The sequence below is a fragment of the Meleagris gallopavo genome, chromosome 4 (genome assembly GCF_905368555.1).
Source record: "Meleagris gallopavo chromosome 4, MGAL_WU_HG_1.1, whole genome shotgun sequence".
Taxonomy (NCBI): Eukaryota; Metazoa; Chordata; class Aves; order Galliformes; family Phasianidae; genus Meleagris; species Meleagris gallopavo.
Window position 1 is genome coordinate 23,757,200 of NC_139407.1, and position 26,648 is coordinate 23,783,847.

At 36.1% G+C, this 26,648-nt stretch overlaps 1 protein-coding gene across 1 annotated transcript; it reads right to left on the bottom strand.

Annotated features, from left to right (window-relative positions):
• Positions 1–256: 256 nt before the first annotated feature.
• Positions 257–26,384, bottom strand: HPGD (15-hydroxyprostaglandin dehydrogenase). The gene is made up of 7 exons (XM_085222484.1): positions 25,642–26,384; positions 25,413–25,536; positions 22,010–22,116; positions 10,588–10,684; positions 3,568–3,644; positions 2,242–2,405; positions 257–1,156 (listed from the first exon to the last, which is right to left on the bottom strand). Exons 1-7 carry the CDS (start codon positions 25,732–25,734, stop codon positions 1,021–1,023), a joined length of 798 nt encoding a protein of 265 aa, XP_085078610.1. The 5' UTR covers positions 25,735–26,384; the 3' UTR covers positions 257–1,020.
• Positions 26,385–26,648: the final 264 nt, after the last annotated feature.

Here is a 26,648-nt window from a genome sequence, read left to right on the forward strand (position 1 = left end):
ATCTCTTCTTATGCTATGAGTCAAAATAAATTACTGTGTTAAAATGTATTTTTACTCAGGTATGTAGCCCATGGCATACTAAGGCTTGTTTTATATTTATATTTGAGGATTGAACTGGATTCAGAAAGTCTAGGGGAGGACTGGAAGTAGGAAACTTATCAGTTCAGTTCTGTTGCCTTAGTATGATACATTCCATCTAAAAGTAAGTGTTATGGTACCAAAATGGATATGTACAAATATGAAACAAACAGGTTGCTCAGGATTTAATTCAGATTTTAATCAGTTAAGGCAGGAAATTAGATTTAAAGGTTCAGAAAGTGAGATTTAATGAATAAACAGACATTTCAATCAATGCCAAAGTAGTCATCCTTATATATACAAAGACTGAAAATTCATATATATATATATATTTATATATAAAAAAGAAAACAAATATTTTAGAAGTAATTTATAAATAGGTATAATCCAAGAAGAAAAATATCTGTTCTTCTGTGTATGATATGCTACATGTTCAGTTGCATGTTTAAATGAGGAACAAGTATTTTGCCTCTTATTCTATTTTTTTGTGTACATATAAGAAAAAGTAAATTCTTAATTTGTAAAGGTTTATCCTGAACTGAATTCTTGGTTTGGAGAATTCAAGATGTAAATAATAATACATTTACTTCTGTGAAAAGAATTGTAGTAAGTCAGGTCCATCAAAATATGCATAGAGTATATAAACTGGATAATTGCACAGAGCTACAAGAAGGAAAAAACTGGCCCTTGTTACTATACAATCAGAAATCTTCATAGCAGTGTGTATATTCTATTGAATAAAATATACTAGTGTATATGGAATCAAAAGAAGTTGACAACATTTTCCCCATATTGGATTTTCTTCTCCATCTCTGCAATTAGGGTGTGAATGTTGGAATACTGTCACTGATTTTGATATATCATTAACCTTTTTTCCAAAAGTTTATCCAACATTTTTTATATTTTAAAAATCAAAAGTTAATTAGAGTAAAACAATTTGATTTATCTCTTTGACGTATAAGGTGTTTGGCTGTATTCTTGAAAATGAATCCCTTGGGATGCTGTAATCTTCATAACTTCTCCATTCAGAGTATCATCTTCAATTATTGTTATCAGTCCTTCAGCAATTATTGATGGGCTAAAAAAAAAAAGAGGCTATTATTCAATGATAATGATGTAATAGACTGTGATGATAATAATAGACTGTGAAAAGGGTAATTATAAAAACACAAAGTAAGTGTATATACCCTGAAACTTAGCCAGATATTTGAGGATATTTATTTTCAGAAAAGCAAAGGTGGTATTATTGTTTTAGGAGAGAAATTCAATCTCCTTATTCAGGAGATGGAACATAAAGCTGCAGCTTTGCAAATCATTAGTGTTTGTTGCAGGTATTGCTAAATTCCTGTTGTCATCCACATACTTCTGGGCTTCCTATTGGTTTTCTCTGTTGGGGCAATGGACAGAAGTAGCCCTTACATGACCCTGTGCACCACTTTGCTGCTTTTTTATTTAGTTTTATTTGTAGCAGGATTGATACAAACTAGTGCATGGAGCACTTTGCCACATCAGTTGGATATATTCAATAGATGAAATAGATATTTTAAATATGAAAAATGTTTGGCAAAACAGCACAGGTTTCTTTTGTGTAGAAGAAGCTGAGCAGCTAATTGTTAAGAAACTAAGAAAGTATTAAGATGTCATTTCAGGCTTTTCTTGTTCTCATTTTTAGAAAGGCTTTTAGCTTTTCTTTGCAATTCCCTAATGGACTAGGTAACTTTAATCTGATCCACATAGTTGCTGCTGTACATTTATGAATTTAGTCCGGTACTTGGTACGATTTCTATTTGTCTCATGTCCAAATTTTGTGGAAACCAAATACAAATTATACTCTCTGTATCTTGTAAAGATTTTCATTTAGCAAATTTATAGAACAGTTCACTAAGGACTATTCAAAACACCATTTTTAAGTCAGGAATTCGATTTGCGCTTTCCTGGAACTGGGAATGCGTAAAGACAAAGTATCACCATGTAGACGATGCCCCTGAAATAGGCTCAAGTTCTGCCATTACTCATTTATTTATAGGATACAATTAATAGAATTTGGTCTGAGGCAGTGTTTCCCTTTCATTATTTTAATTTTGCCTGCTGAGAATTAATTGAAAATGCAAACTTGTTCTTTATTTACAAAGGCCAAAAAGCAGTGCATCTGATTTGACTTACTCCATCACACCGTAGAACTGCATCATATTTTTTATCTCATCCTTATATGAATAATATTGTCCCATATTCTCTTCTTTATCTATTGATTGAAGAATTGGTGTGTTGACAAATCCCGGACAGATTGTATTGAGTCTCACACCATAGTTTTCCATGTTAGCAGCTAACTAGAAAAGAGAGAGAGTTAGGAATTCAACATCAACATTTTTTTAAAAGAGTACTGTGTAGCTAAGTAACTCAACGTTTAACAGAAACCCTGCCTGACATTTAATAAATCCTATCTCATTTTCATGATAAGGTAGCCTGCATTTTTGGTCTGGAAAAGAAAAGAAAAGAAAGTCCTATATAGTTTGTATCATGCTTCCATGATACTAGGCTGTACTGCATTCTCTGGTAAGTACAGTGATTCTGTGCTGATTTTTCTCCTCAACTTTCTAATGTTCAGCAGAGAGATGGCATTTGCTCTAATTTTCTGCAAAACCCTTTATTTTTGAACTTACATGATGATGTTTAGTTACTCTCTCATAAGAAAGTGAAACTGGAAAACCAGGTTTCAGGATTGTGTGGTGGCTATTATGTGATATGCAACACTTAACCATACTCATCTGTTTAGTTTAAGATTAAAAAGGAGTGATTTGTGTGGGGAGCAGGGGAGTAAGATCTAAACAACAATGCAAATGATTATTTCAGGTTCTCTGTTCTGGAAATTAGGGTGGAAGCCTTCTATAAGTGGGCTATCTTCTTAAAACTTAACTCATGAAAGTGTAATCATATTTCACTCTCTTCAAGTTATTCTCTCATATAGCTTGTTCAACTTAACTGGAAAATTTTGTAATCAGAGTAAGATTTACTGCTCATATAACATCTAACATGTCCCATCCTGAATGTGTTTTTTTACATTTTAGTGTGTTAAGAGTTGGCAAGAATAAATAACAATCAACATATTTGTGTTCTAGTCACTTTTTCCACACTTTAGCACCTACTTATAATTACTACGCTCTCAGTTTGACTTAAAAATAAGAAAAGCAAAATGTTAAATGATTGGGATGAAGTTATGACTTTATGACTTCTGGGCTCTTCCGTCTGTCCTTAAAATGTTTTACAATTTCTTTCTCCTTTGCTCAGTAAACCTTTCTAAAACTCAAATTGATCATAAACAATTTACTTATTCCATGTTCAGATACCCTTTGTGAAAAGAAGGACCCTCTAGCATGTTGGATTCTTCATTTTCAACAGTTTTTTCTGGTTGTGTGACAAAAGAGGAGGGAGTATAAGAAACAGCATGTTCCCTAGGAGATGCTGATACTGTTTTCAAAAACATATACTTACTGCTATTGAGCGTGTAAATCCAATTACACCATGCTTTGTAGCACAGTACACAGGTTGGAATGCAGCAGGCATGAGTCCTTTAAAATAAAAAGTTATCTGAATAAGGATGTTGGGTATCCCTACTTATGATGACCTTAAACATAAATGTAAGTTACTCATGTAAAAAAAAGTGATAAATTTTCATCAAATGCATAGAAATGCAACAAAATAGTTTATTAAAAATCTGCACATTCTGTTTTTTAATCTAAATTAAGTGGGGAAAAGTGGATGAAATAGATGAAAACACAGGTAGTCAAGGGTGGAATAATGGAGGAAAAAAAAAAGTATAATTTTAAGATAAAAGTAGTGTCTCTGAAGTAAGACAAAAATAGAGGACAAGACCTAAGAAAGAACACGGAAAGGAAACACTCAAGAAAAAGAATTTTACAGCTTTTTTTTTATGAATCTCTATATATGTAAAGTATTGTAGATACTTTCATTACTGAAATCTTAACTGCTGGTACACAAACTGGACACCTGCATTCATTTGCAGTGATTTTAAGGAAGGAATGTGGGTAAGCATGAGAGAAATAGCAAAGTCAATTTTGGCTACTGTAACTGAATTACTACTATGCTAGAAATACTCCACTAAATAAATAAAATGTCTGACTTAAATCCCTTGCTTACATTATTTCTCTCAGATAGTAAAAAATCAACAACAACAACAACAACAACAAAAAAACAACTGAGAAAACTTTTCCCCTAAATCCATGTGAGAGATAGGAATGAATGTGCTGCTCAACTGCCCATGAAATAATGTTGTTGTTTATTTGATAATGTGGTTTGAATTACAACGAAGAGTAAATTACATTGCATAGTGGGTTTTGCTTAAAGAAGCAAGTGTAATAGAATAACCCACACTTAATTTGTCATCAGAGGGACTGTAAAATTTATTTTACCTACAGTGCTGCTCCAATAATATTTCATAAGTGATGGTTTTTAAGAAAAGACTTACATGAAATAGGGAAGTCAATTTGCAATAAGCAAATGGAAAAAGCACTAAGAAACGAATGCAGGACCTCCTCTGTACCAGAGAGTATGGAGATGAGTGATTAAACACTGAGAAATAAAAAAGATGAAATCCTTATTGAGCAGAAAGAAACGAAAGCAGAGATGTGGATAGGAAATATTCTCAAAGAATTTTCTACACTAATTAGGTTGTCTGAAATGAGTTTCACTGTATGGTACCTCCTACAGTGGCCCCCATTCAGAAATGAAAACGCAGCATGATATTTAGCAGGTGACAGAAAAAATAGTGAACAATAGTTGGCAATAACATTGATGTGTTCTGTAAGGAAAAGGAGAAGCAAAATGGAAAGTAATAGTGAACATTTGTGGTGGGAGTGGAAGAGCATAAAATCATTATTTACAGTAAAATAAGAAGAGCAGAGACTTTGGTAGAAAAATTAAGAAGTTAATTCTCGTAACACTGAGTTTGATGGCAAAAAGCTCAAAGAAGAGATAGATCATGTGTGTATATATATGTATTTTTAAACATTAAGCCAATAATATCTACTGTGCAGTAAAAGTTAAACTACATAAATGCTCTGGTTCCGCTTGAATGTGAACTTCCTGTGAAAAGCAAGCAAAACACTGCCTGTTCTATAGTTAAAGGATGACATTTGTGCTCCTTAATATGGTATTGTGAAGTTTGATTTTGATGCCTTGATATTTAAATTCAACAGAAATAATTCGTTTCACATCTTTAAATGATAAAAAAAGTGTTGCTCGTCTCAGTGGATGATAGATATAATACTCAGCTCTTAAGTATGGATTTGCCAGAAAAATATGTATTTAAGAGATTTGTTTCAGCTCTTTGCTGTAAGTTCCACTTTGTCCAGAGGGCTTACTACGAAAACTTTAAATGTAGCCATGACAAGATTCAGGGTTTTGTCTTAGTTTAAATGCCACTTTGCTTAGCCAATGAAAGCAGCACTGTTCAGTGATGGGAAATGAACAACTTAACCTTGTAACTAGTTGTGTCCTTAGCTTGCAGTGATTCATTATACTTTTGATTGAGAATCTATTTTTGAAAAATGTCTTCCATGATGTTTCCTATGGATTGTGATTACAGTATTCCTTTCTGGTGACTTCTGATTGTCATCCATCATCAGCATTCTGGTTATAATTGGAAACACTGGGATACTGTCTCATTAGAAATATTATGGTATCATTATTATTATTCTTTTAACCCTTTAGAGGTTTTATGTGTTTTAAAGATGAAAGCAATCCTAATGAAGCTACAGGTAATGGACATGATTAAGACAAAATGTACTTGGAAATGCAAAGGAAGAATTCAAAGATTTTGTTGTTTGTTTTTTTTTAAAGACAAGTAAGTATAGTAAGGCAAGTTACTTTACTTGAAAAGGAAGGGAAAGTCCAGAAATAAACAAAGGAAGGGTACAGTTCACTATAATGAAGTGGAAGAAGGTTCAAAGACTTACTTAAATGTCATAAGAGAGAAGGAATAACTTGGCAGAAAGAGCAGAACAAGTAACTCATCTTTTTGGTTAAATCAAAACATTAAAGCCATTCCACATAACTGAAATTATTTTTTGCTAACATGGAGAACCACAAAGAAATCAACTCGCTTTCAGCCAAAGTTGTAATAAGTAGCAGTGAAAAGCTAGTTCTCGCATCCTTCACAATAGCACTCCTGTCTTGCTTTTGTTCCTGACTTCTGCACCTAGTACCACAGAGTCTGATTTTATCAGCACCACGGAGATCTGAAGCTGTATCTGTTCACAGTGTCCTAGGGCTTTGCTGGAAAATATTTTGGGAACTGCTCTGTGACATTGTTTCTGTTCTGCCTAAGTATTTAGCCAGTTCATGAGTATGTTTTCATAGCGTATTTGTTAGGGCATTCATTTGTTAGAACATCTGGATTCTATTTGCTGCTTCTGTAGATATTTAATTATTTCAAAGTGAAACAGCATCACTGAAACAGGCTGGGGAACATTATCTGCAAAAAAAGTTTGCATGGGGGGAAAGTTCAAATGGATGATGATGGAAGCAGTGTGTGCTGGGGCAAGGGGAGGCAACTATACCTAGAGTTTCCTCTCTCTGGGTTTTGTCATGGCACAGAACTGTTACAGTGAAAGGGGACAGGAAACTTCCTTCCTCCTCAAAGGATCTCAGTCAAGAGCTAGATAGTGAACTTGACATGATTTCATGATGACTGAAAGTGCTCTTTTGATTACCATAAACATTTTGAGTAGACCAGTAATAATCCTGTACTCATTTTCCCTTCTCTCAGTTCTCAGCAGGATGACAGGCAGCTTGTGCCTTTGGTTATACGATAGTCCTCTCCTTAGTAAGGTGTCAGGACACATTTCAGATATCAGGCTTCTCAGTACAGCTGCTTATTTATCACGGTCAATAGTTTTAATTAAGTTTCATGGTCTACATCTTGATAAATTCATATGGGATGTAGGGAATTGTATCAGTAAGCTTTAATTGTATCAGTAAGCTTTGCTGAAATAATTATTTACTACACTGTGAAGATCTGTAATGAATACAGAATTAGAGCTTTTTTTTCCAGGTATGCTTTTCCATTGAACATGTCCTTTGAGATTTGAATGAGTCTCCTTCCTTGAGTAAGATTTATGAGCTTTTTGCTGACCTTTCTACCCTCTATTTTCTTCATGGGTGCACACTGTTAGGCAGCTTGAGACGAATTTTGCTTGTGCTTGATAAAAATCTTTGTTTCACTAATTCTTTGAGAAGTGTCCTTCGTGTTTGTATGAGCATACTGTAGAGAATAAGAAACCGAAGTCTGCTTTCTAACGTGGCTGTTCATCTCACAGAGGCTTTGAGCTCATTAGAAAGCAGTGCTTCTACACTGTGATTATGCAGGGATTAAGCTTATTTCCAATAATTATTCAAATTTTTTTTTTCCCCTTTTTTTTTTTATAACCACAATATCTTGTTCCATCCTAAATTTGTAATTTTATTTCATTTTTTAATGAAAGAGGTGAAGATCCTTAAGTGTAAGTTTTGGGTAACTGATGGAACATATTTTAATGCAAGCCATAAGAGTGCATCTCTACAGGAAAATATTGTCAAAGTAATTTGTTTCCTCTCTATATTAGGTTTGCTTTATGAATTATAATGACAGCCTATTGTAACACGTAGAATACTTAAAAATAAATAACAACACGGGATGTAGCCATATTTATTTAAATTAAGTGTCTTTTCAAACCACATCACAGAAATCTCCTTTGTCACCCTGGGGCAAAAGTCTGTAGTGTGGGATACGCTCACAACACTCTCTGAAGGTCAAAGCCTCTTGAAAAGAAGCAGTTATGTAAGCAGAAAAATGAGCTAGCGGCATGATGGCCCTATAGAGTGATGAGTGAATTGATTTTAAGGGATTTATATAATATTCTATTCTTAAGAGAATGGAGGGATAAAAGATTGTTCATTATGTCAGCCGTGATCTGTAATCTTACAAAGCAAATTGTAAACTGCATTATTTTTAGGTAACTTCATAACAATGAACTAAAGTCTCCAGGGAATAGTTTATAAATTTTGTAATCTTGCCTTGATAGATTCTGCTCAACAACTTTTTAATTTAAATAAGAGAAGGAACAGAAGCTCTTCTATGATGCTGAACTGGGTACCCAACTGTGCAGCTGTTTGCACCTTTACTCTTCTCCATTACTGTGATACAGTCTTGTCCTTACTCAAATGAAGTTAACCATATAGTTTTGTTCTTGTGATACATGTATACATGTATCTCAGATCCTATAGAAGTCTCTGCTGTGAAGAAATGCTTTACACATTTCCTTTGGCTGAAGCTATCTATAAGAGGGGAAACTGTCTGTGTGTGAAGCCTGAGTGCTTGAAGTTAAATCAAACTGTTGATATTATTATACAGCAGTTGTACGTGCCAGACTACACATCAAACAAATTCTCACTGAGCAATCTAAATTAACATGTTTTAAGCTAAATATTTTACTTTATTTCTATATATCTCTATAAGTACATTTCTTTTGCTTTTTTTGTTTTAAACCTGGTAGAATCCAGGCAAATAGAAATTCAACTTTTACAGAACAACTTTATGAAAGAATGAAAGCTCTCAAAGCAAGTGTTCACACACAAAAATTCAGTTTTCCTCTTTATTTAGTAAAAGTGTATATGTATCAGTCACAAAAATGTAAGAGACAATGTGAAATGTAGTTCTGTAATTAATTTCAGGAGTTAAATTTAGTGTTTTATGCTATTCCTGTTGCTTCTATATACTCTATATAAAAAAAAAAAATTAAAATTAACGTGAGTAGTTTCCTACAGAATGGGTTTTAGAAAAATTTACTTTTTAAATTTGAAATTAAGCGTATTACAATGTATTCAAAATCCTGCCCCAGCTGGCATTTTCTTTTATGGGAGTAGACTGGCAGTAAACCACATTTTTTTCTCATTGTCTCAGAGTTTTAGTGGAATTACTTCCTCTTGATCTGAATGCACAGATCCCGTAAAATTGTTTCATGGCTATGAGAAAAATTGAGTTATGAGTTGATTATTTGCTATGCAAGCTTATGTATTTCCTTCTGTCTCACATTTAGCCCTGTCTTGCAGGGATGCTCTAAAGAAAGAAAGATTCAGTATTGGAAAGAAATAGTGGACGCTATGGCTTACACCCAGCCAAATACTTATGGCATCCATTTCATAGGATGCATTTAAATATGTCTGTGGGTGTTCTTTGGAAGCATAAAACAGTAAGGTTTGATTCAGTCTCTAGTTCAATCATTGGCAGAATTCCCACGGTTAAGAACTAATTAATGTGTGAAGCAAACGGTATTGAATGTTACACAAGAACTGCATATAACTCTCTTTGCTGCTCAACAAGGCACGGGAATACTTACTGTCTGTCTGCAGATCACAGCTGATACAATCTTATAGAGGAGTTGGCTTGGGGGGGGGGGAGGGAAGAGGAGGATAGAATTAAAACCACTCCAAAGTTTAATCATTAATAGAAGCTAGCTTTGAGAAAAAGAAAACACATGCAGGGAATGTTAAACAAGCCAATGGCAGCTTGCCTTTTGTATACGGAGTGAGCTTAGGGACTTAGACCTTCAGACTGTAAAGGAGAATTAGAGTCACAAAGCACGAGCAGTAAAAAATAAATAAACTATAAAAAGTTAGTGTGTGTCAGCTTTTATAATGTGGCTTTCCTTACGATCTAGGAAGAAGTTGCTTTGTAGACTTGTAAAAGCAAACAGAGCAAAGGAGGCTGTTTCTGATAGATGGCCGCAATTGTTAGAGCATAATGTTAATTAAATAATTGAAAATTATAATAATTATAATGATACAAACTGAGGAAAGCCAAACTGTTAGATCATAAAAAATCTTTTTAATCAGTTCAGAATAGTTAGAACAGAATCGAACTTCTTGCCACATTTGCCCTTTCTTAAGTGCTCTGTGTGCATCAGAGCTTCTCTAGAAATGTGTAATCTTTTACTTGTGTTGATGAAATCTTTTACTGCGATAGCAGTTCTCTTCAGGTTAATTTCGAGCTAATGAAGATGAACTTACCATCTGCTAAAGAACCCCTCACCCATATGAAGCATGTATATGAGTGAAATCAGATTCTCCATGTGATTTTTGTCAATAGGGTGGATTGGATTTCTCCTTGTAGAAACCCATTTCATATGTTAATTTAATGTACCCAGAACAGTTATGGCCATCCACCATCAGGACCTAAGGCCACCACTCTCTTAGGTCTATAAATTAGATTATGGTTCCCACCTTTGTGTATGTATTATTGCAATTTAGCAATGTTACTAGTGTTCAGAATGTATAATAAATTGAGGTAAGTTAGGTTTTGCCCTACGATTTCTGTTACTGTGATGAAAACTAGCTCAAAATGAGAGTAAACGGGGAAGAGCCATAGTAAAAAAGAAAAAAGTGAGAACAGTATGATCCATTGATTTTAGATACAAACCAGTGAATAGAAAGTGTTTATATAGAAAATATTCTCACCTGCCAATGATGAGATATTAATGATTACTCCTCCATCACCTCCATTTCCTTTTCTCATATATTCTAGACCAAGGTAGGTTCCTCTAATCACAGATGTCTGACATAAAGGGGAAGAAGTACAATTATATTCAAAATATGTTCCTTTTTTACTCCTAAAAAATTAGTCTTTCTTTAATTTTAATATTTAACTGTAATTTTGCTTTACTTGACTTGTGATCTTACTTATTCTTTGAAAATTATAAACACAGAAGTCATTCCACAGTAATTCAGCTCAATAATTTCCAAAGCAAAACTACTGTGGATAAAATAATAGTAGCTTGATTATTTTCCTCATAAAGATATAATTTGAAACATACAGCCTGAAATAAGTGCTGTGAAGGAAAGAAAATGTATCTAAGTAAAAAAATGATAGACCAAATACATGCTTTGTCTGAGGATATAAGAAGTGGATAAACAGATCATAATCCCAGCATTCTTACTGAGATGAATTATTCATTTTAGAAAATGTACAGACTGAATCTGAAGATGTTACACTTATGGCTCCGTTTGACTCACTACACAAGAAACTTGCGCTTCTTAGAATTAAGTTATGTAGTCTATTTCTGGTCCTAAAATTTGTATTTTCTGGCTGAAATTAGTGTGTTTTTACCTTTTCTGTCAAAAGAAGGTTAGTTCAAACAGACAAATACAGCTAAGGAAAACAACAACAACAACAAAGCATTCTACAAGATGTGAAGGTAGGTATTAGTGTAATTTTAACTGCAATATGTAAATTTATTTTATTTTTAAAGAAAGAACTTTAAGGAAAAGTTTTGCTGAGACTTAATATCTTGATTACTTACGACCTGATTTTGAACCCTACTGCTGGGATTCATCCCATCAAACTTAAGATATTTAAAGCAAATGAGTTTCCCCAAAAGGGTAAGTTGCTTTACTAGAGATTTTGAGGAGTACTAATAGAAAGCTGTGGTGATGCTCTAAGTGAAAGATAATAACTTCAGTGAAATGTTGCAATAGTACTGCATTTGTGATGTGTTTCATACTTATTTACCAACTTCATTAGATCTCTGCATAATCAGTTTGTATTTGCCTTACAGTTTCAGCTAAAAAAGAGCGACCGAACTGAATCACTTTTATATTTCCAGAGATACTGTTTCTGTTTTTAATCAAGAACTTCATTTATATTTTCTTATTATCTGTGCCATTTATTTGACCAAGATGCTCAAAAGATAAAGTGGCCCTAAAAATCTGTCCACATATGTGCCAGGAAAGGTTCAAAGGACTCTGTACCACTGAGGTAGAAATGTCCCAAAATATATTACTAAAACGTTTTGGTTAGTTGTTAATTGTACTGGGGAAAAAAAAAAAAAAAAAAAAAAAAAGCTTTTACAAAAGGAACATAAAATGTTTTTCTACCATTGTCTAAATTTCCAAACAAAAAAATGGATAATTTTAAGACATGTATTTATTACATTTCATTTTTAGTAAGACTTCTAATTCAATTTGTTTCCTGTCTTCAAGAAACGTGCTTGTTTATTTTAACAAGAAACATATTCAGAAGATTTGAATGTCTTTCTTTTTTTATTTTTTTTTCTGTATCCAAGTAACACAAATCTGAACTGCACAGTGACAGATATATAAAAACTTGAAGTTTCATTACAAAATTTGCTTTGTAATATCAATATTGAATCAGCTCTTTTTTTCTTCATTTTCTTCATTTCTTCATTCATATAGATGCAGTATTTTATATTTTCAATATCAGTATATTTTCAGCATATCACTAGTTACATTTTGATTAATATAAGAAAAAGCTATTTTCTGAATACTTTAACAGAAGCTTTTCAAAGGCCTGTTTTCAGTGTCTTGCTAAATTAATTCTGATGCCCTGAAAAGTAGCAAAGACACTATAAATGTGGCCTTGCAGTGTTTAATGTTGATTGTCACATTTAAATTTCAAGGAATGTATAGAAAAATAAGATTATTTATGCCTGGTAGCATTTCTGCAAGGTAAATTTATTCTGAAAATGAACTCATTAACAGCTTAACAGAAAAGTTAGATTTATTATTATTGGTGTTTCTCTCTCTCTATATATATGTATATGATAAGCTATATACAATACAATTTAGAAAAGCAAGAGTTAATGCTGTCTCCGGAAAGCAGGTGCAGGCCCTATCATGCCCTGGAGCGGTGGCTCAGCCTGTTGAACAGAAAAGGAGAATTCCACTTAGGATGATGAGAAGAAATAAATCAGTTGCAGAAGGAAGTATCTTGTGGCTCCTTGAAGGTTTTTCTTTCCGCCTTCTCATTCAAAGAGATAAAAGAGCAAAATGAGTCCTTGGCCAAACCACAAGTAAATGGGAATAGTGAGTAGCTTGACTTTTCTATCAAAATCATATTACTGATCTTTTTTTCTCTGTACCCCATTAGCAGCATCTCTTGGTGAGCTGGAGGAAGCCCTCTTTTACAGGTACTGTGAAAGGTTGTATTCTGAATTAATGCAGATATTCATTTGGATATTACCCTAGTACCTACTGTTATTCTCACATGGAACTTCTCTATAAATGTGCATGATCATGGCTATTTCTGGTGTTTGGTCTTGTAACACAAATAATTATTCTGGAAATAAACTGAAAAAAAATAGAGAGGGTGAGAAGAACCTAGCTGTCTGCACACTCATCAGATGGCACTCGGGATGAAGGTGTTCTGTGATAGATCTTCCATTCACTTGCCAACATTCCCCTCTCCAGAAAAAAAGAAAAAAAAAAGTCATCTCAATAGTTTTCAATGATAGAACAGCAGTAGCTGAACTCACTGTTTTTTGAGCTCGCAATTTATTCTTAGAATCTAAGTGTCACTCTCCAGCCAAGCCCATGGATCCAGCTGGGTGAACAAACCAAGGCTGGCTCTCCTATCTGGGAGCCAAGAACTAAGGTGGGAAAGATGTTTTTGAAAGAAAAAGGTGTACATATTTTTGGGGAGTTGTGTGAAATGCATCTTCGGAAAAGTGCAAATTGCAGTCTGAGGCTTCTTCTTTTATGGAATGTGACACTAGTTTCCTGGGTGTTTGCATTCCAAGAGAAAGCTTATAAACTATCACTTCAGTGTATCATGCACAATAAAAATTAAGTCAAAGAATGATACGTTCCTGGTCTTGGAATATGATGAAAAACATTTCCCATCTGCCTTTCAAAAAAACTAAAATAAATTGAAGATGTTTTCAGGTTGTGTAACTAGAATCATAGAATCCTTAGAGTTGGAAGGGATCTTTAAAGGTCACTTAGTCCAACTCTCCTGCAAGAACAGGGACATCCACAGCTCGATCAGGTTGCCCAAGGCCTGATTCAGCCTCATCTAGGGATCAACCGCATCTCTAGGCAACCTGTTTCAGTGCTTCAGCACCTCACTGTAGATTTTTTCCCTATGTCCAACCCAAATCTACCCTCTTTAAGCTTGAAGCCATTTCCCCTTGTACTATCACCACAGACCGTGTGCCCCTTTCTTTCCTGTAGATCCTCTTTAGATACTGAAAGGCTGCTCTCAGGTCACCTCAAAGCCTCCTCTTCTCCAGGCTGAATAGCCCCAGGTTTCTCAGCCTGTACTTGTAGGAAAGATGTTCCATCTCTTGGATAATTTTTGTGGCCCTCCTATGGATACGCTCCATCAGGTCCATATCTCTTAGGTACTGAGGACTCCACACCTGGATGCAGTACTCCAGGTGAAGTCTCACAATGCAGAGCAGAGGAGCAAGATCACCTCCCTCGATCTGCTGACCACACTTCTTTTAATGCATTCCAGGATACGATTGGCTTTCTGGACTGTGAGGGCACATTGCTGGCTCATGTCCAGTTTATCATCCAGCAGTACACACAGATCTTTTCTGGCAGGACTGCACTCAATCCTTTTGTCCCCCTGATTTTATTGGTAGTGAGGGTTGCCTTGACACAGGTGCAAGATCTTGCACTTGGATTTGTTAAACTTAATGAGGTTCAACTGTGGGTCCACTGCTCAAGCCTGTCTAGGTCCCTCTGGATGGGATCCCATCGCTTTGATGTGTTGATGTGTTGACTTACACCCCATCAGCAAACTTGATGATGATGCAGTTGACCTCACTGTCAATATCATTGATGAAGATATTAAAGAGTATCAGTCCCGGCACTGATCCCCGTGGGATACCACTGATCACTGATCCCTATCCAAATATTGAGCCACTGACCACCTCTCTCTGGACTTGATCCCGCAGCCAGTTCTTCATCCATTGAACAGTCCACCCATCAAATCTGTATCATTCCAGTTTAGAGAGAAGGATGTTGTGGGGTACCATGTCAAAGGTCTTACTGAAGTCCAGATAGATGACATCAGTGGCTCTTCTCTTGTTTATTGATGCAGTCACACCATCATAAAAGGCTACTAGGTTGGTCAAACAGGATTTGCATAGCTTCTAGGAGGATCTGCTCCATAGACTTTCCCAGCACAGAGGTAAGACTGATGGGATGGTAGTTCCCAGAATCATCCTTTTTATCCATCTTAGAAATGAGTGTGGTGTTGCCTTTTTTCCAGTCACCAGGGACTTCTCCTGATTGCTATGAGTTTTGTGTTTGTTGCTGACTGCTGAAAACTATCATTAAAACCTGAAAATAATCGGAATGGTTATCTTCCTAGTTGCTGAAAAAACTGACCTCATTGATATTGCTGTTTGTATTCTTATCAAAATACAATTATTTACTCTAGCAAATAATGAAGACAAGGTGCACTGCAGGTCTGAGCATGCTCCCAGGGGAAGAAGTTTTATATCGTAGCTGCCAGTAGAAAGTTCAGGATTCTTCCCAGTTAAATCTTAATATCTCCTAGTGTTAGCTTCTGAAAAATTCAGACTTGAATTAGATGTGACCAGACATTCTGATATATACTTTGAAAAATAATTGTGCTATTGCTCAAAATGTTTGTAATTGCAATTGGAAGCATCTTATCAGTAATCAGCAACTTATATAACAAATTGTTTGGCAATTTCACTATCAGTGCCAAAATCTGAAACAAAACTTACAAAATCTAAGGCACATTACAAGTCTGCATGTCCCATACATGTCTGTATGGTTTTAATTGTTGTTCTTAAAGAAATAGTATTTTGGAACTCTGATTCTAGTAAGACTCCTAGTTTTCAGCAGAGCTCTAATTCCATTTCTTCTTCTTTAGGAATCTGACTACCCAGTGTTGTACAATGATCCTGCATTCCAACAACACTTTTAAGACAGTTTTCATATTCTGTATTTCATTTTAACATTTAGATTAATCTATAGATACTAATAGTTTTTGTTTGTTTGTTTGTTTGTTTGTTTGTTTTTTAGTGGTTACTTTCAAAACATCTTAAGTAATCATCCTTTGCAAATGGCAATTGTTTAGGAAGTAATGTAGTATAGACTGTCTTTTTTTTATGTTTCAAGGAAGGTTTTCATAATAAATTAGTTTCTTTTGCCTATTTAACAGGGCTTTCCTTGCCACCTTGTCTGATACTTCTGTTTCATCCTTAGCTATGGCAATATTTTATGCTGAGAAATTATCTCTACATTCTTTCAGTTCTGAAGATGACTTCTCTAATGTTAACAAGATGATTAAATCTTCCTTTGAGAAAACAAAACATTTGATGTAGGCTACTGAACGAACGTAGCATATGCCTATGTGCTAGGGATACTAAACATATAATGAATGGAAGAGGCATTGAATCATGGTTTTGTAAGACAGGTTAGTGCAGAACTGAAATTTGACCGAAGATCATTTCACCAAAGATCATTTGATTTTTGTACTGTGATGTTGTCAGCTGATGGCTGTCTTATGAGTAAACATTTCTAACTACTTCATGAACTATTCATAAATAGCACAAGGCAAACTTTAAAAATTGCAAACTAATTGTTGGTATTGATTCCCATGAAAAATGTTAGTGGTTTCTTGTATGCCAGGAAGGTGGGATTGATTTTATTGTAGATTTCCAAGGAAGCAAGAAGATTTTTGTAAGCATTCAAGTCCCTTGGCACTCCTACTACTTTGCATGCTCTATGAAATGAAATTGTAGGCTCTTGAGTTTGAGTTTCCATCTCAAACTCTAGAAAACTAGAAAGCTCAAAGAAGGAGAGGCAGAAAGCATGGACGATAGGATTTCTTCATTTGCCAGAGAACAGTAGCCTTGGTACAATGTGAGAGTAAACTATGATGTTTAAGGTTTTTTTGTTTGTTTGTTTTTGTTTTTCAATGCAGTTTTCTGTACTTTTTTGTCTCCTAAATTCTTCAGGAATAAAGGAATATTATTATATTTTGAGTAACTGGATTCAGGTAATGCTTGGTTCAAATAAATTGGTTTTTCATTGTATTTGAACATTGGCTACCGTAAAAATACATTAAAATGGTAAGCTGTGAAGTTCATTGGCCTACTGTGCATTTAAGGTCTATCTATGTGCTTCCTAATATAGACATCAAAATTCTCTATGCTTACAGGTCTCTTTATGCATTTGGAGGGCTGATCCTCATGCCATTGATCTCAATATAATAGCTATTTCTCACCTTTTGATGGCCACATCTTTCTGTAAGCACTTAGTCATATTTCTGACATTACACACTTAAGGAACAGGCAGCTAAGCCACTGAACAACAGAGTTGGTGTATTTCTTAGAATGCAATCTTGATACACTAGTTAACTGTGCAGTTTACTCTTCTACAGAGAGCTCTGTGGTTTTTTGTTTGTTTGTTTGTTGGTTGGTTTTTTTGTTTGCTTTTTTAGAAAGCTCCACACTGAGCAGTTACATAAGCAGTGTTAAGAAATTGCTTTCCTGTCTGTACTGTGAGCCCTGGCAGTAACGCCCAGCTGCTGAATCTAGCTGTACGTCCCAGTCACGTTATTTTGAGGTGGAAGTTCAACCTGTGTAATTTCTTCTGATAAAATGGGAAAGGAAAGCAAGGTGTATGACCAGAAGAGATACGCCCAAGAGATCTCTTATCTAGCTTACACAAGGGAACAGCCCTGCAATGATCATTACATCTTTGTCTCAGAAGTAAATAAGATGAAGCTTGCCTAGTTAACTTTAAAGTTGTTGACACATTAATTGGTCTTTTGAAGGATAATTCCTTACTGACGAGGGAATTAATTGATTTTGCATGATTTGCTAATTGCTAGAAATTTTATTACACCATAAGCTATATGTAACTGATCCACACATTCATGCTTCTCTTAATGTACATCATTTGCACAGGAAATTTTATACTACCTCCTTATGTCCCAGGGAATGAGCAATACAAATGGAGTAAGCAAAGAGAGCAAGACAGATCTCACTACTTTATTTATCAGAGCAAATGACAACCAGCCACCCAAATCTTTAGGAATATATATTCTCAGAGTTAGCTAGCATTTCAGCATTTCCCTACATCTCTTTCTGTGACTGTCTTCAAAGCCCTTCTAGATGAGTATAAATCTCTTCACAGGCAATGTTTTCCTCTCTACCCATACTTCCACAGTATATGAGGAAATAAAAATTTGGTTTGCCTTGAGAATATTTTACTCAAATATTTCTGATAACTGTCTTAAGGCATTTGATATTTATGCTGACACATTTTCTAGATATACATATGCATACTTTTCTTCTGTTTTAATGATTAAAATGCAGATGAGATTAAATAAGAGCATAATTTAATCTCAAAATCTATTTTTTCTGAATTCCAAATGACAAAGAATGCCAACTTTCCCATTTTTTCTACTTCTGCCTAAAAACGCATTTTGTTTCTTTTTAAGTTTCAGAAAAAAAGATATGTTTCAAATATCTTTAAAAAATTCTCAGAAATTTTTACTATAGTGCAGTAACATTATGTTTAAAAAACATTGTTTAAAACCAGAAAGCATTAATAAAAACAAATCAAAATAAAAAACACTTCATGATTATTTCCCTGTGAAACAAGATAAACAAGTTAACTTTAGAAACGCATAACAACTAAAATCGTATTCCCTTGCATGTTAATTAGTAGTTTTTGCTTTTTTAGGAGAATAATGTAGGAATTCTGGGAGGCTCATAAACGACCTTTCTGGATCAAATTTATGTATCAGTAAATGCATATAATCTTTGGAGCTTAAAATCATAGAATCACAGAATTATCAAGATTGGAAATAGACCTCCATGATCATCCAATCTAACAGTCCACCTGCCACCAGTATTTCCCACTAAACCATGTTCCCACTATCCCAGCCACTATCAGTTCCAGAAAGCCTACAAGACAAGAAATAAGGACACCAAATTGTGTTTAACTAATGTGCATCTAAAGCTTATCAAAATGTATTTTTTTTTAATTTGTTTTGACTTTAAGAGGAAAAAAAAAAAGGTTACAAAATTTTTGGATTCCTTAGGCATAAATTCTGTGAAGCAGGCTGCAAGAAATACTATTCTTGTCGTTCTAGATTGCTGTATAAAAATGTGCATGTCACACATGCTCATGACTTTCTGTATGTGGTTTTTGTTTGTGATGGACTGTTGAAACTACATAGGTAATACCCACTTAAAATTCCTGCATGGGTTCTTTTCTGTATGCTATATTAACAAGACCATACATTTGTATAGGTATCAGTAGCTTAAAAAATGTCTCAAGCTGATTTTGATCAAATCAGTGCTTCCAGACCTGAAGCTCTGTTGTGGGGGATGGATGGTACTGCTGGAATGCTTAATTAGAGGTGTTAAAAGAAATACTAAAAAAAGATGGGTGATACTTAGCACAAAATACAACAGGATTGTGAAAAACACCACAAGAGAAATCATTCTAGTAGTTGTTACTCTTTTTTTTTCCTCACCATAAAGCTGCCTTGTTTCTTTCACAGGAAACTTTAATGGATACAAGCAAGAGCTGTTTTTTTATTCTCTCCTTTTCCTACTGTACTATCTCCCATTCTTTAAATTTGCTTCTTTATTTCTGTTCCTTGTGTTTTCTCAGGCAGTGCTATCATGGAACTTCCTTGCACCTCTTTAAAAATGTTCCTGGAGACCAACCGGTTCTGTGAACTGTTTCAGCCATAAAGAACACACCCCATATGTGTTTGTTCTGATTTATCTTCCTCTGTACTGCTCTACTTTTGTACTTCGTACTTTAAACTGGGGCAGGGAATATTTGTTGTATAAATATACAAATAATGTCACAAAGACCAAAGTTGGCATGTAGAGGTTTTTCTCCCCCAACCCCTTCCCCCCCCCTTTTTTTTTATTTTAATTGTTGCATTGTGTATATCAAAATATGTGGCTATAGAAGTTATTCCTATTCTTAGGGATAACACAAAGGATAATTAAATATCCTATGCTGGGGAAATAGAGATGTTTTTAAATTGCATTTTTCATACACTTTTTTTTCCTTTCTCTACCAGAAACAAAACATGTTTTATGGAACTGACCAACATACTATATTACAGAAAGTAGCTTTTACTGTTCTGTTTTTCATAGTTAATAAGCATGAAGCACGAATATCTTGGTTTACAGAAATTATTGTAACTAGTTAGAAATGACCTATGGAAATCAGTAGGTAGTTGACTCAAGGTAAGACAGTTAATGAATATTTCAGTTTAAAGATAAATGAGGATATGTTATTCTTAGATTATCCTTAATTTAATGCACATGGTTGTGCTTTTACTCAGCTTAATCATTTTAAATGTGCTCGTTTTAGTCACCTGCATGGGTTGATGCATATATTCAACTTTCAACTATGAAGGATAACTTTATGGAGAATTAACCTATATAATCATGTTAAAGTTATATATGAGGTAAACATTCCTCCTACTCTGCAATTATAAAATTGTTTGGACATCAGTCTGTAAGTTAAGATATTTACTTAGGCACTAAATTATATTCTAGATTTGCAGACCCTAAATGCCTTCATTTTTTTAGCTAAATTTATAGGTGAATCACTGACAAATGAGTTTCTCACACAGACTTCATTGTTTTTGGTCATGACTAACTACCTGTGCATGCACATTTGACAAGTGGATGGCTGCCTACAGTAAATTATAGCCTATATTAATCTAAGACATATGCATGGAACTGATGATGTCACATTCTTGTCAGTTCACAGAATGAAATATCCTAATTTTTAATTTGTCAGAATATTTCAGAAATGAAAGATGGAGAATCATGTGTAGTTAAATCATGAGGAAGATATAAAGGAATGAGAAAGGAAAATGAACAAATGTATTTCTCTTATTGTGGAAACCTTAATGTGTGATTCCAAGAATAAACAATAACCTTGGATAGATACAAGAAGTAAAGTATTATTAAATCAAAACATTTTTTAAAATATGTATTTCTCAATTGATTTTCTAGATCTTATCTCAGGTACAGCTTGCATTACATGTCCAGGTATATTTTGTTGTTCCTTTTCAGAGAGGCATTCAAATTCAGTGACTCATATACCTTTGTCCACAGAATTTTGTAAAAAACAAGTTTTTCATTTTCATATCTTGAGCTCTCCTGACCAGCTGACACATTCCAAATGACTATTTGGATTCAAGTTCCGCACTGCACTCTACCAAAATTTTTTTGCTACTTTCTGAGCAGATCAAGGCTACAACACTTTGTAAGCATTTTCATAAGAATGACAACATCCAATCGGAACATTATAGATGGTAGAACACAAGCTGTCCACAATGTTGTTAATTTAGAAAGATGCTCTTTCCTACAGAGCTTAGATCTCCTAACTGTGTAGCCTAAACTAAACAATTTCAACTGAGAAATAGATAGTGAGGTCTCACCTGGTGAAAGGAATGAGACTTCTTTGTAGAGTTAGCCAGATAATATCAAAGGACTAGTTACAGTCTGAAAATAAATTTTACTCTTGTTGAATGTACTCAGTTTTAGCAAGTGATCTTAAGTGATGTGCTTCAATTAGTCATAATGGTGAAATGGACTATATTAAAAACTCAGGTTGTATACTTGCTTCAGTGGTGAAGCAAACATGGAGCTTGGATGAAAAAGTTTTCCTATAGTATCAAAGTTATCCCGTAGTATACATTAGTCTTATTCCCCAATACAGGTCAGCTGAATCTCGCAGATAACTAAAATGTTCTAAAGCACTCATACAAACAGACTGGTCTCATGTAGGTGAAGCTCTATTGCCTTAGGTGCCATATTATTACACCTATGTGAGATTTCAGTGGGCTTTGTAAGAAGGAGAACATTGTCTGCCGTAACTCTACACAGTGCCATACATTTTGAATAGATGACGTAAAGAAGCCACTGCACATACATTTAATTGTCTATACATATGCAATTAGGTGGTAATATTTTGGATAGCTGTGCTTACCAGTCTAATAATCCACGTTCTGCCACATGGCATAATCTGTACAAGCCATGGAGAGTTAAGTGCATTTCAGTGTCAATTACTGAAGGATGAGTATGTGAGAAGAGATAATGCTTACCAAGTTAATTTGTATAGTGCTTTCCCAGTCCTTCTCATTGTTCACTCCAGCATTATTAACCACAATATCCAGCCTTCCAAAATGCTCGATTACTTTTTTGAAAGCACCTATAGTAAAATCCAAAGGTGAAATTTCTTAGCACTTTTCATTCAGTTATATAATGCCCGATAACAGGAGCAAATGCAAGTTCTTAGCACTCATACATTTTGCATTAGGTTGGATATTTAGCACCTAATTATATAAACATTTATAGCTTGATCCTGTATGACTTTGATGTAATAAATTCCAGAACTGTCCCCATATATTTTAAGTGTAAAATAAAGGCTTTATTTGTTCAAAATGGTTTTATTGACTGGCCTGAATTTAACTAATTTTAAGAATGCATTTCTTGTTCAGTGAGGTAACTAATACAGATTTTTCAGGTATGAAGAGTTCTTGATTAATTTTAATTTTTTAAAAATTTATTAACAGGTTTTTATGCATTGGGTAACATTAATAACGTGTCTGTAAAATTCACATCTTCTTTGTTCTGTTGATAATTCTGAAAATAATGACCTGTCTACCAGAGAAGCTGAAAATAAAGAACAGGGAAACTTCCACAGGGGCACTATGTTGAACTAAGATAAAAGATGTGAAAGGCAATGATGTCGTAGTGATGAACAAACTCATCTAGCCTGGCCCTGCTTTGACACCATAGTTGGATGAGATGACCTCCAAATGCTTGTTCCAAACTAAGTTTTTCCATGGCTGCGGACCTGATCTGAAGTTATACAGTTTCTTCACAGGTTGTTCTTCCCTCCAAAAATGGATACACATCACTTATCATTTATTATTATGGAAAATACCACTCCCCCAGATATTGTTTTAAAAAAAAACATGACTGACTGAAAATCTTGATTATTTCAGGTATATTGAAATTATGCTTGACAGGCCTTAATGAAACTACTTTCCTAAAAGCTGATATCATGATACTCTGAATTCTCTGGTCTTTCATCTTTGGCTACTAGTGTCAATCAAAGGTACAGCTGCAGCTTTGAAATAAACATTTCTATGCTTTTGTTTTGTTTTGTTTTCCAACTGTTGCAAGAGTTTACAATATTTGTTTTATTTTGTTTTGATTTTGCCATATGGTTGGTACTCTAACAGTGTTTTCTTGATGGATCTGAAGCTGCTGCAAGTTTGTCACAGTCATCATCTTGATATCAGAACAAGAGCTTTGCAGCAGCTGGGAAAGGTTTTATCCATCCAGTTGCTCTTATTGTACAGATTTTTCAATGTTCTTAATCTGTACTGTGGTTTTTGATGTTTTTAAAACCTCTCTTTTCTGCCTTCTTATCATGTTATCACTCAGACATCACTGTAAACTAACTTGTTCTCCCCTTTTTGGATGTAAAAGAACTGTGTTTACACTGCGGAGTATTGCTTAGAGCTTATTAAATCATAAAAAAGAAAAACCGATGATCATACAAAATGCTGATCATTAAAATGAAAGAGAGGATCAATTTTAACAGGTAAGAAAAACAGTGGAAAGTAAGTCTAAGCACCAATCATAAGCGAGCTTCCTAAATTTCCATGGTAAGCAAAAATAAATGTATGGTCATTTTTTTAAACTGAAGGTGAGGATATATGCAAGAAAGCCTCCAAAGGAAAAAGGATATGGACAAAGTAATGGATTCCCTGCACATGAGCATTGTGTACCTAGAGATACTTGTTCTAGTCTTGTCATTTGTTCCATTTTGTAAGAGTTCAAGTTGGAATAAGATTATTAAAAATGTGATATTGAATGTAAAAAGCAGATACAGGACACGACACATCCAATAAGTACTTAACACTCCGAGTGAAATTAGGCTTATTATGCAGCAATTTGTAATTGCAAGTGAAGAAAGCAGAAAAATAAAGCAGTAACAAAAACAAACAAACAAACAAACAAAAAAAAACAAACAAAAAAAACCCACAGAAACCCTAAAGGATTTTAAGTCATGACTGCAAATTTCTGTCACCTAACCCGCAAAGTTAATAATGCTGTATTAGAGAAGCATAGCAACTCCTTGCATTGATCCTTGCCATCCCTCCATTCCTATTCTCATTGTTCTTTTCCTGCTAACTTGGTTGCAGAATTTCCCTCCCTGTGCCATCCTGCTCCTTCCAGTTCTGAGTGCTCAGCCTGCAGGCTGTGCACTAGCCTGGTGTGAAAAAGTAGAGAAACTGTGGGATCAGGGTAAGAGAAAGCTAGTTGAGGTAAAAGGCATGCTGCAGCACATGATATTCCTCCCCCTAAGAGGCTTATTCTTGCTCCTGGTTTATTCCTCTCACTTGGAGAAAAAACCACTTATCAGCTTAGCTGATAAAAAGAATGTTTGCCGGTTAGCGTATCTCCCACATTTATTGTCCAGCATCTCCAATGGAAAACATTTAAATCAGGCATTTAAATCACACTACCTGGGAGCTAGGAACAATATTGGTGAACTGTGGACTAGCTGCAGTGCTTGTAAAAGAGGAATGATTCTGTTCCACCTCTACTGTTGAGACAACAGCGAGAGCAGTACAGTATGTAAAAGCAGAAGTAAAGGGTACGCATCCAACATGACACAAATGAATCTGGAAAGGACACTGACAAAAGTGACGTCAAACTCTGTATCTGACTGACTCATTACCTGTGAATGTTTCTCTTAAGAATGGAACTTCAATGAAGTGATGCAGTAGTTGTGAAATATTGTGTAGCTTATATCAACACTATTAGATATTTTAACAACTCACTAGGGTGCAGGATTTATTCGCTAAATAAAAAAAAAATGGTGATTATAAATCCTGACAATAAATAATGGCAATCATACAGGAGAGAAGCTCCTTCCCATGACCTGCATATGCAAGACACATGCAGAATTCTATCAATCTGTATGAAAAACCAGGCTGAAGTGCTGCGTCATCTCTTGTCAACCCTTCTTTCAGCTCCAGCAGCATATGTTGGACATAAGCATGCCATATGGAAAGATCACTGCAACCTGGAGCAGGATTTATTGCTCCTGTGATGAGAGAATGCAGCTTGGATTCTGTACCGAAGCCTCATAAAAAGCATGTCCGTGCTTTAAAGCTCACATATATTACTCATAAAACAACAAGTATCTTCTGCAGAGGCTTCCATGGAAAAATATCACACGGCACTCGATGGAAATAATTTCTTTGGCTTTTCTTTACGATGTGCCAAATAACACAGTGAAATGCACGCGCGCTGGTAATAATATTTCACGTCCGCAGGTTCAGAAACAAATCCTTTTTGAGTCACGGTCGGGTTGAGAGCAGGCTGCCCTCCAGAACCCCGAATTGCACACATCGGAGCGGCAGCCCGGGCTCCGTCAGGTCGCTGCATGTCGAGCCGGAGCCGCGCCGGCAGTTTCCTCCTTACCTTTCAGTTGCTCCGTGTCCGTAACGTCGCACTGGATGAACACCGTCCTCTGAGCTTCGAACTGTTCGTCCAGGGCCGCCTTGCTCTGCTGCCCGGCCTCGGGGTTGCGGTCCAGGAGCGCTACCTGCCCGGGAACGGAGGCGGGGTGGGAGAGGCTGAGCGGGGCCGCGCCGAGATGGGGGCTGCCGGCGCCCGGAGAGAGGGAAGCGGCGGCGCGGGGCTTGCTTACCTTGGCTCCCTTGCCCAGCAGCGCCTGGACGAAGGCTCGGCCGATGCCCTGAGCCCCGCCGGTGACCAGAGCCACCTTGCCATTGACGTGCATGGCGCTGCCCGCCCGCGAGGCGCAGAGGAACCGTCTCCCGCCTAGCCGGAGGAACCGAGCGCGGTGTCACCTGCCCCAAGTTTCCTCCCTCCGTCGCTCCCTCCCTCCTGCCCTCCCTCCTTCCCTCTTCCTCCTCCTCCTCCTCCAGCCGATACAGCCGCGACTCATTCCCCCTCGCGCCCCTCGCGTCCGACCCAGCGCCGAGAACTGCCCGCGGCGGGGGGAAGGAACGGGGGTGGAGCGGGTCGTGCCCCTCTCACGCCTTCTTCGGGTGCCTGCGTGAACCCCGGGTTCGAGAGTCGGCGAGAAGAGCGGCTCCCCCGGAGGGTCTCGGCAGCCGCCTCGGGAGCGTGGGGAGCGACGCGGCACAGCTCGAGCTTCGCGGAGGACTGCTTACAGCTCCGGGCCGTGCGTGCTTTGCTTGGCCCGAGCTGCGCGAGCGGCAGGGGAAAACAAACTCTCTCTCTCGGAGAAAACAAACACAGAGCCTCTTCTCACCCCGCGGGTCGGCCCATCGGTGCTCTCCTCTCAGCCAGCAGAGAGACTCGGAGGAAAACGCAGTGACTGAACGCTGGGAATGTATCGGGATAACAGCTTTCTAGACATGGTCAGATCTGCAGCTTGTGCTTTAAAAATTATTTAACTTCTTGTACAGCTGGGAAACCAGATCCTGCTATAACACAAGTTGTATCTGATTAAAAACAAATCTATCAGAGCCAAGTAACATATATCAGTGTACATTACAAACATGAGAAACCTTAGCAATCTAATAGCTGAAATCAAGTTTCTTGTTCCTTGGTATTTTACTGGAGGTTCGTGAATATTATCCAACAGAAAGTACAATATGATGCAGTGTTGGGCGGATGGGAAAAATTCATCATTCTTAAGCTTAAGCTTCATGAACGTACATACGT

Coding starts and splice junctions, on each gene's coding strand:
- HPGD (XM_085222484.1), bottom strand. CDS start 25,734: ATGCACGTCAATGGCAAGGTGGCTCTGGTCACCGGCGGGGCTCAGGGC. Junction 3,645..10,587: donor TAATATCTCATCATTGGCAG/GTGAGAATATTT, acceptor TTTATTTTAAAG/GACTCATGCCTGCTGCATTC. Junction 2,406..3,567: donor GATTTACACGCTCAATAGCA/GTAAGTATATGT, acceptor TCTCTTTTCTAG/TTAGCTGCTAACATGGAAAA.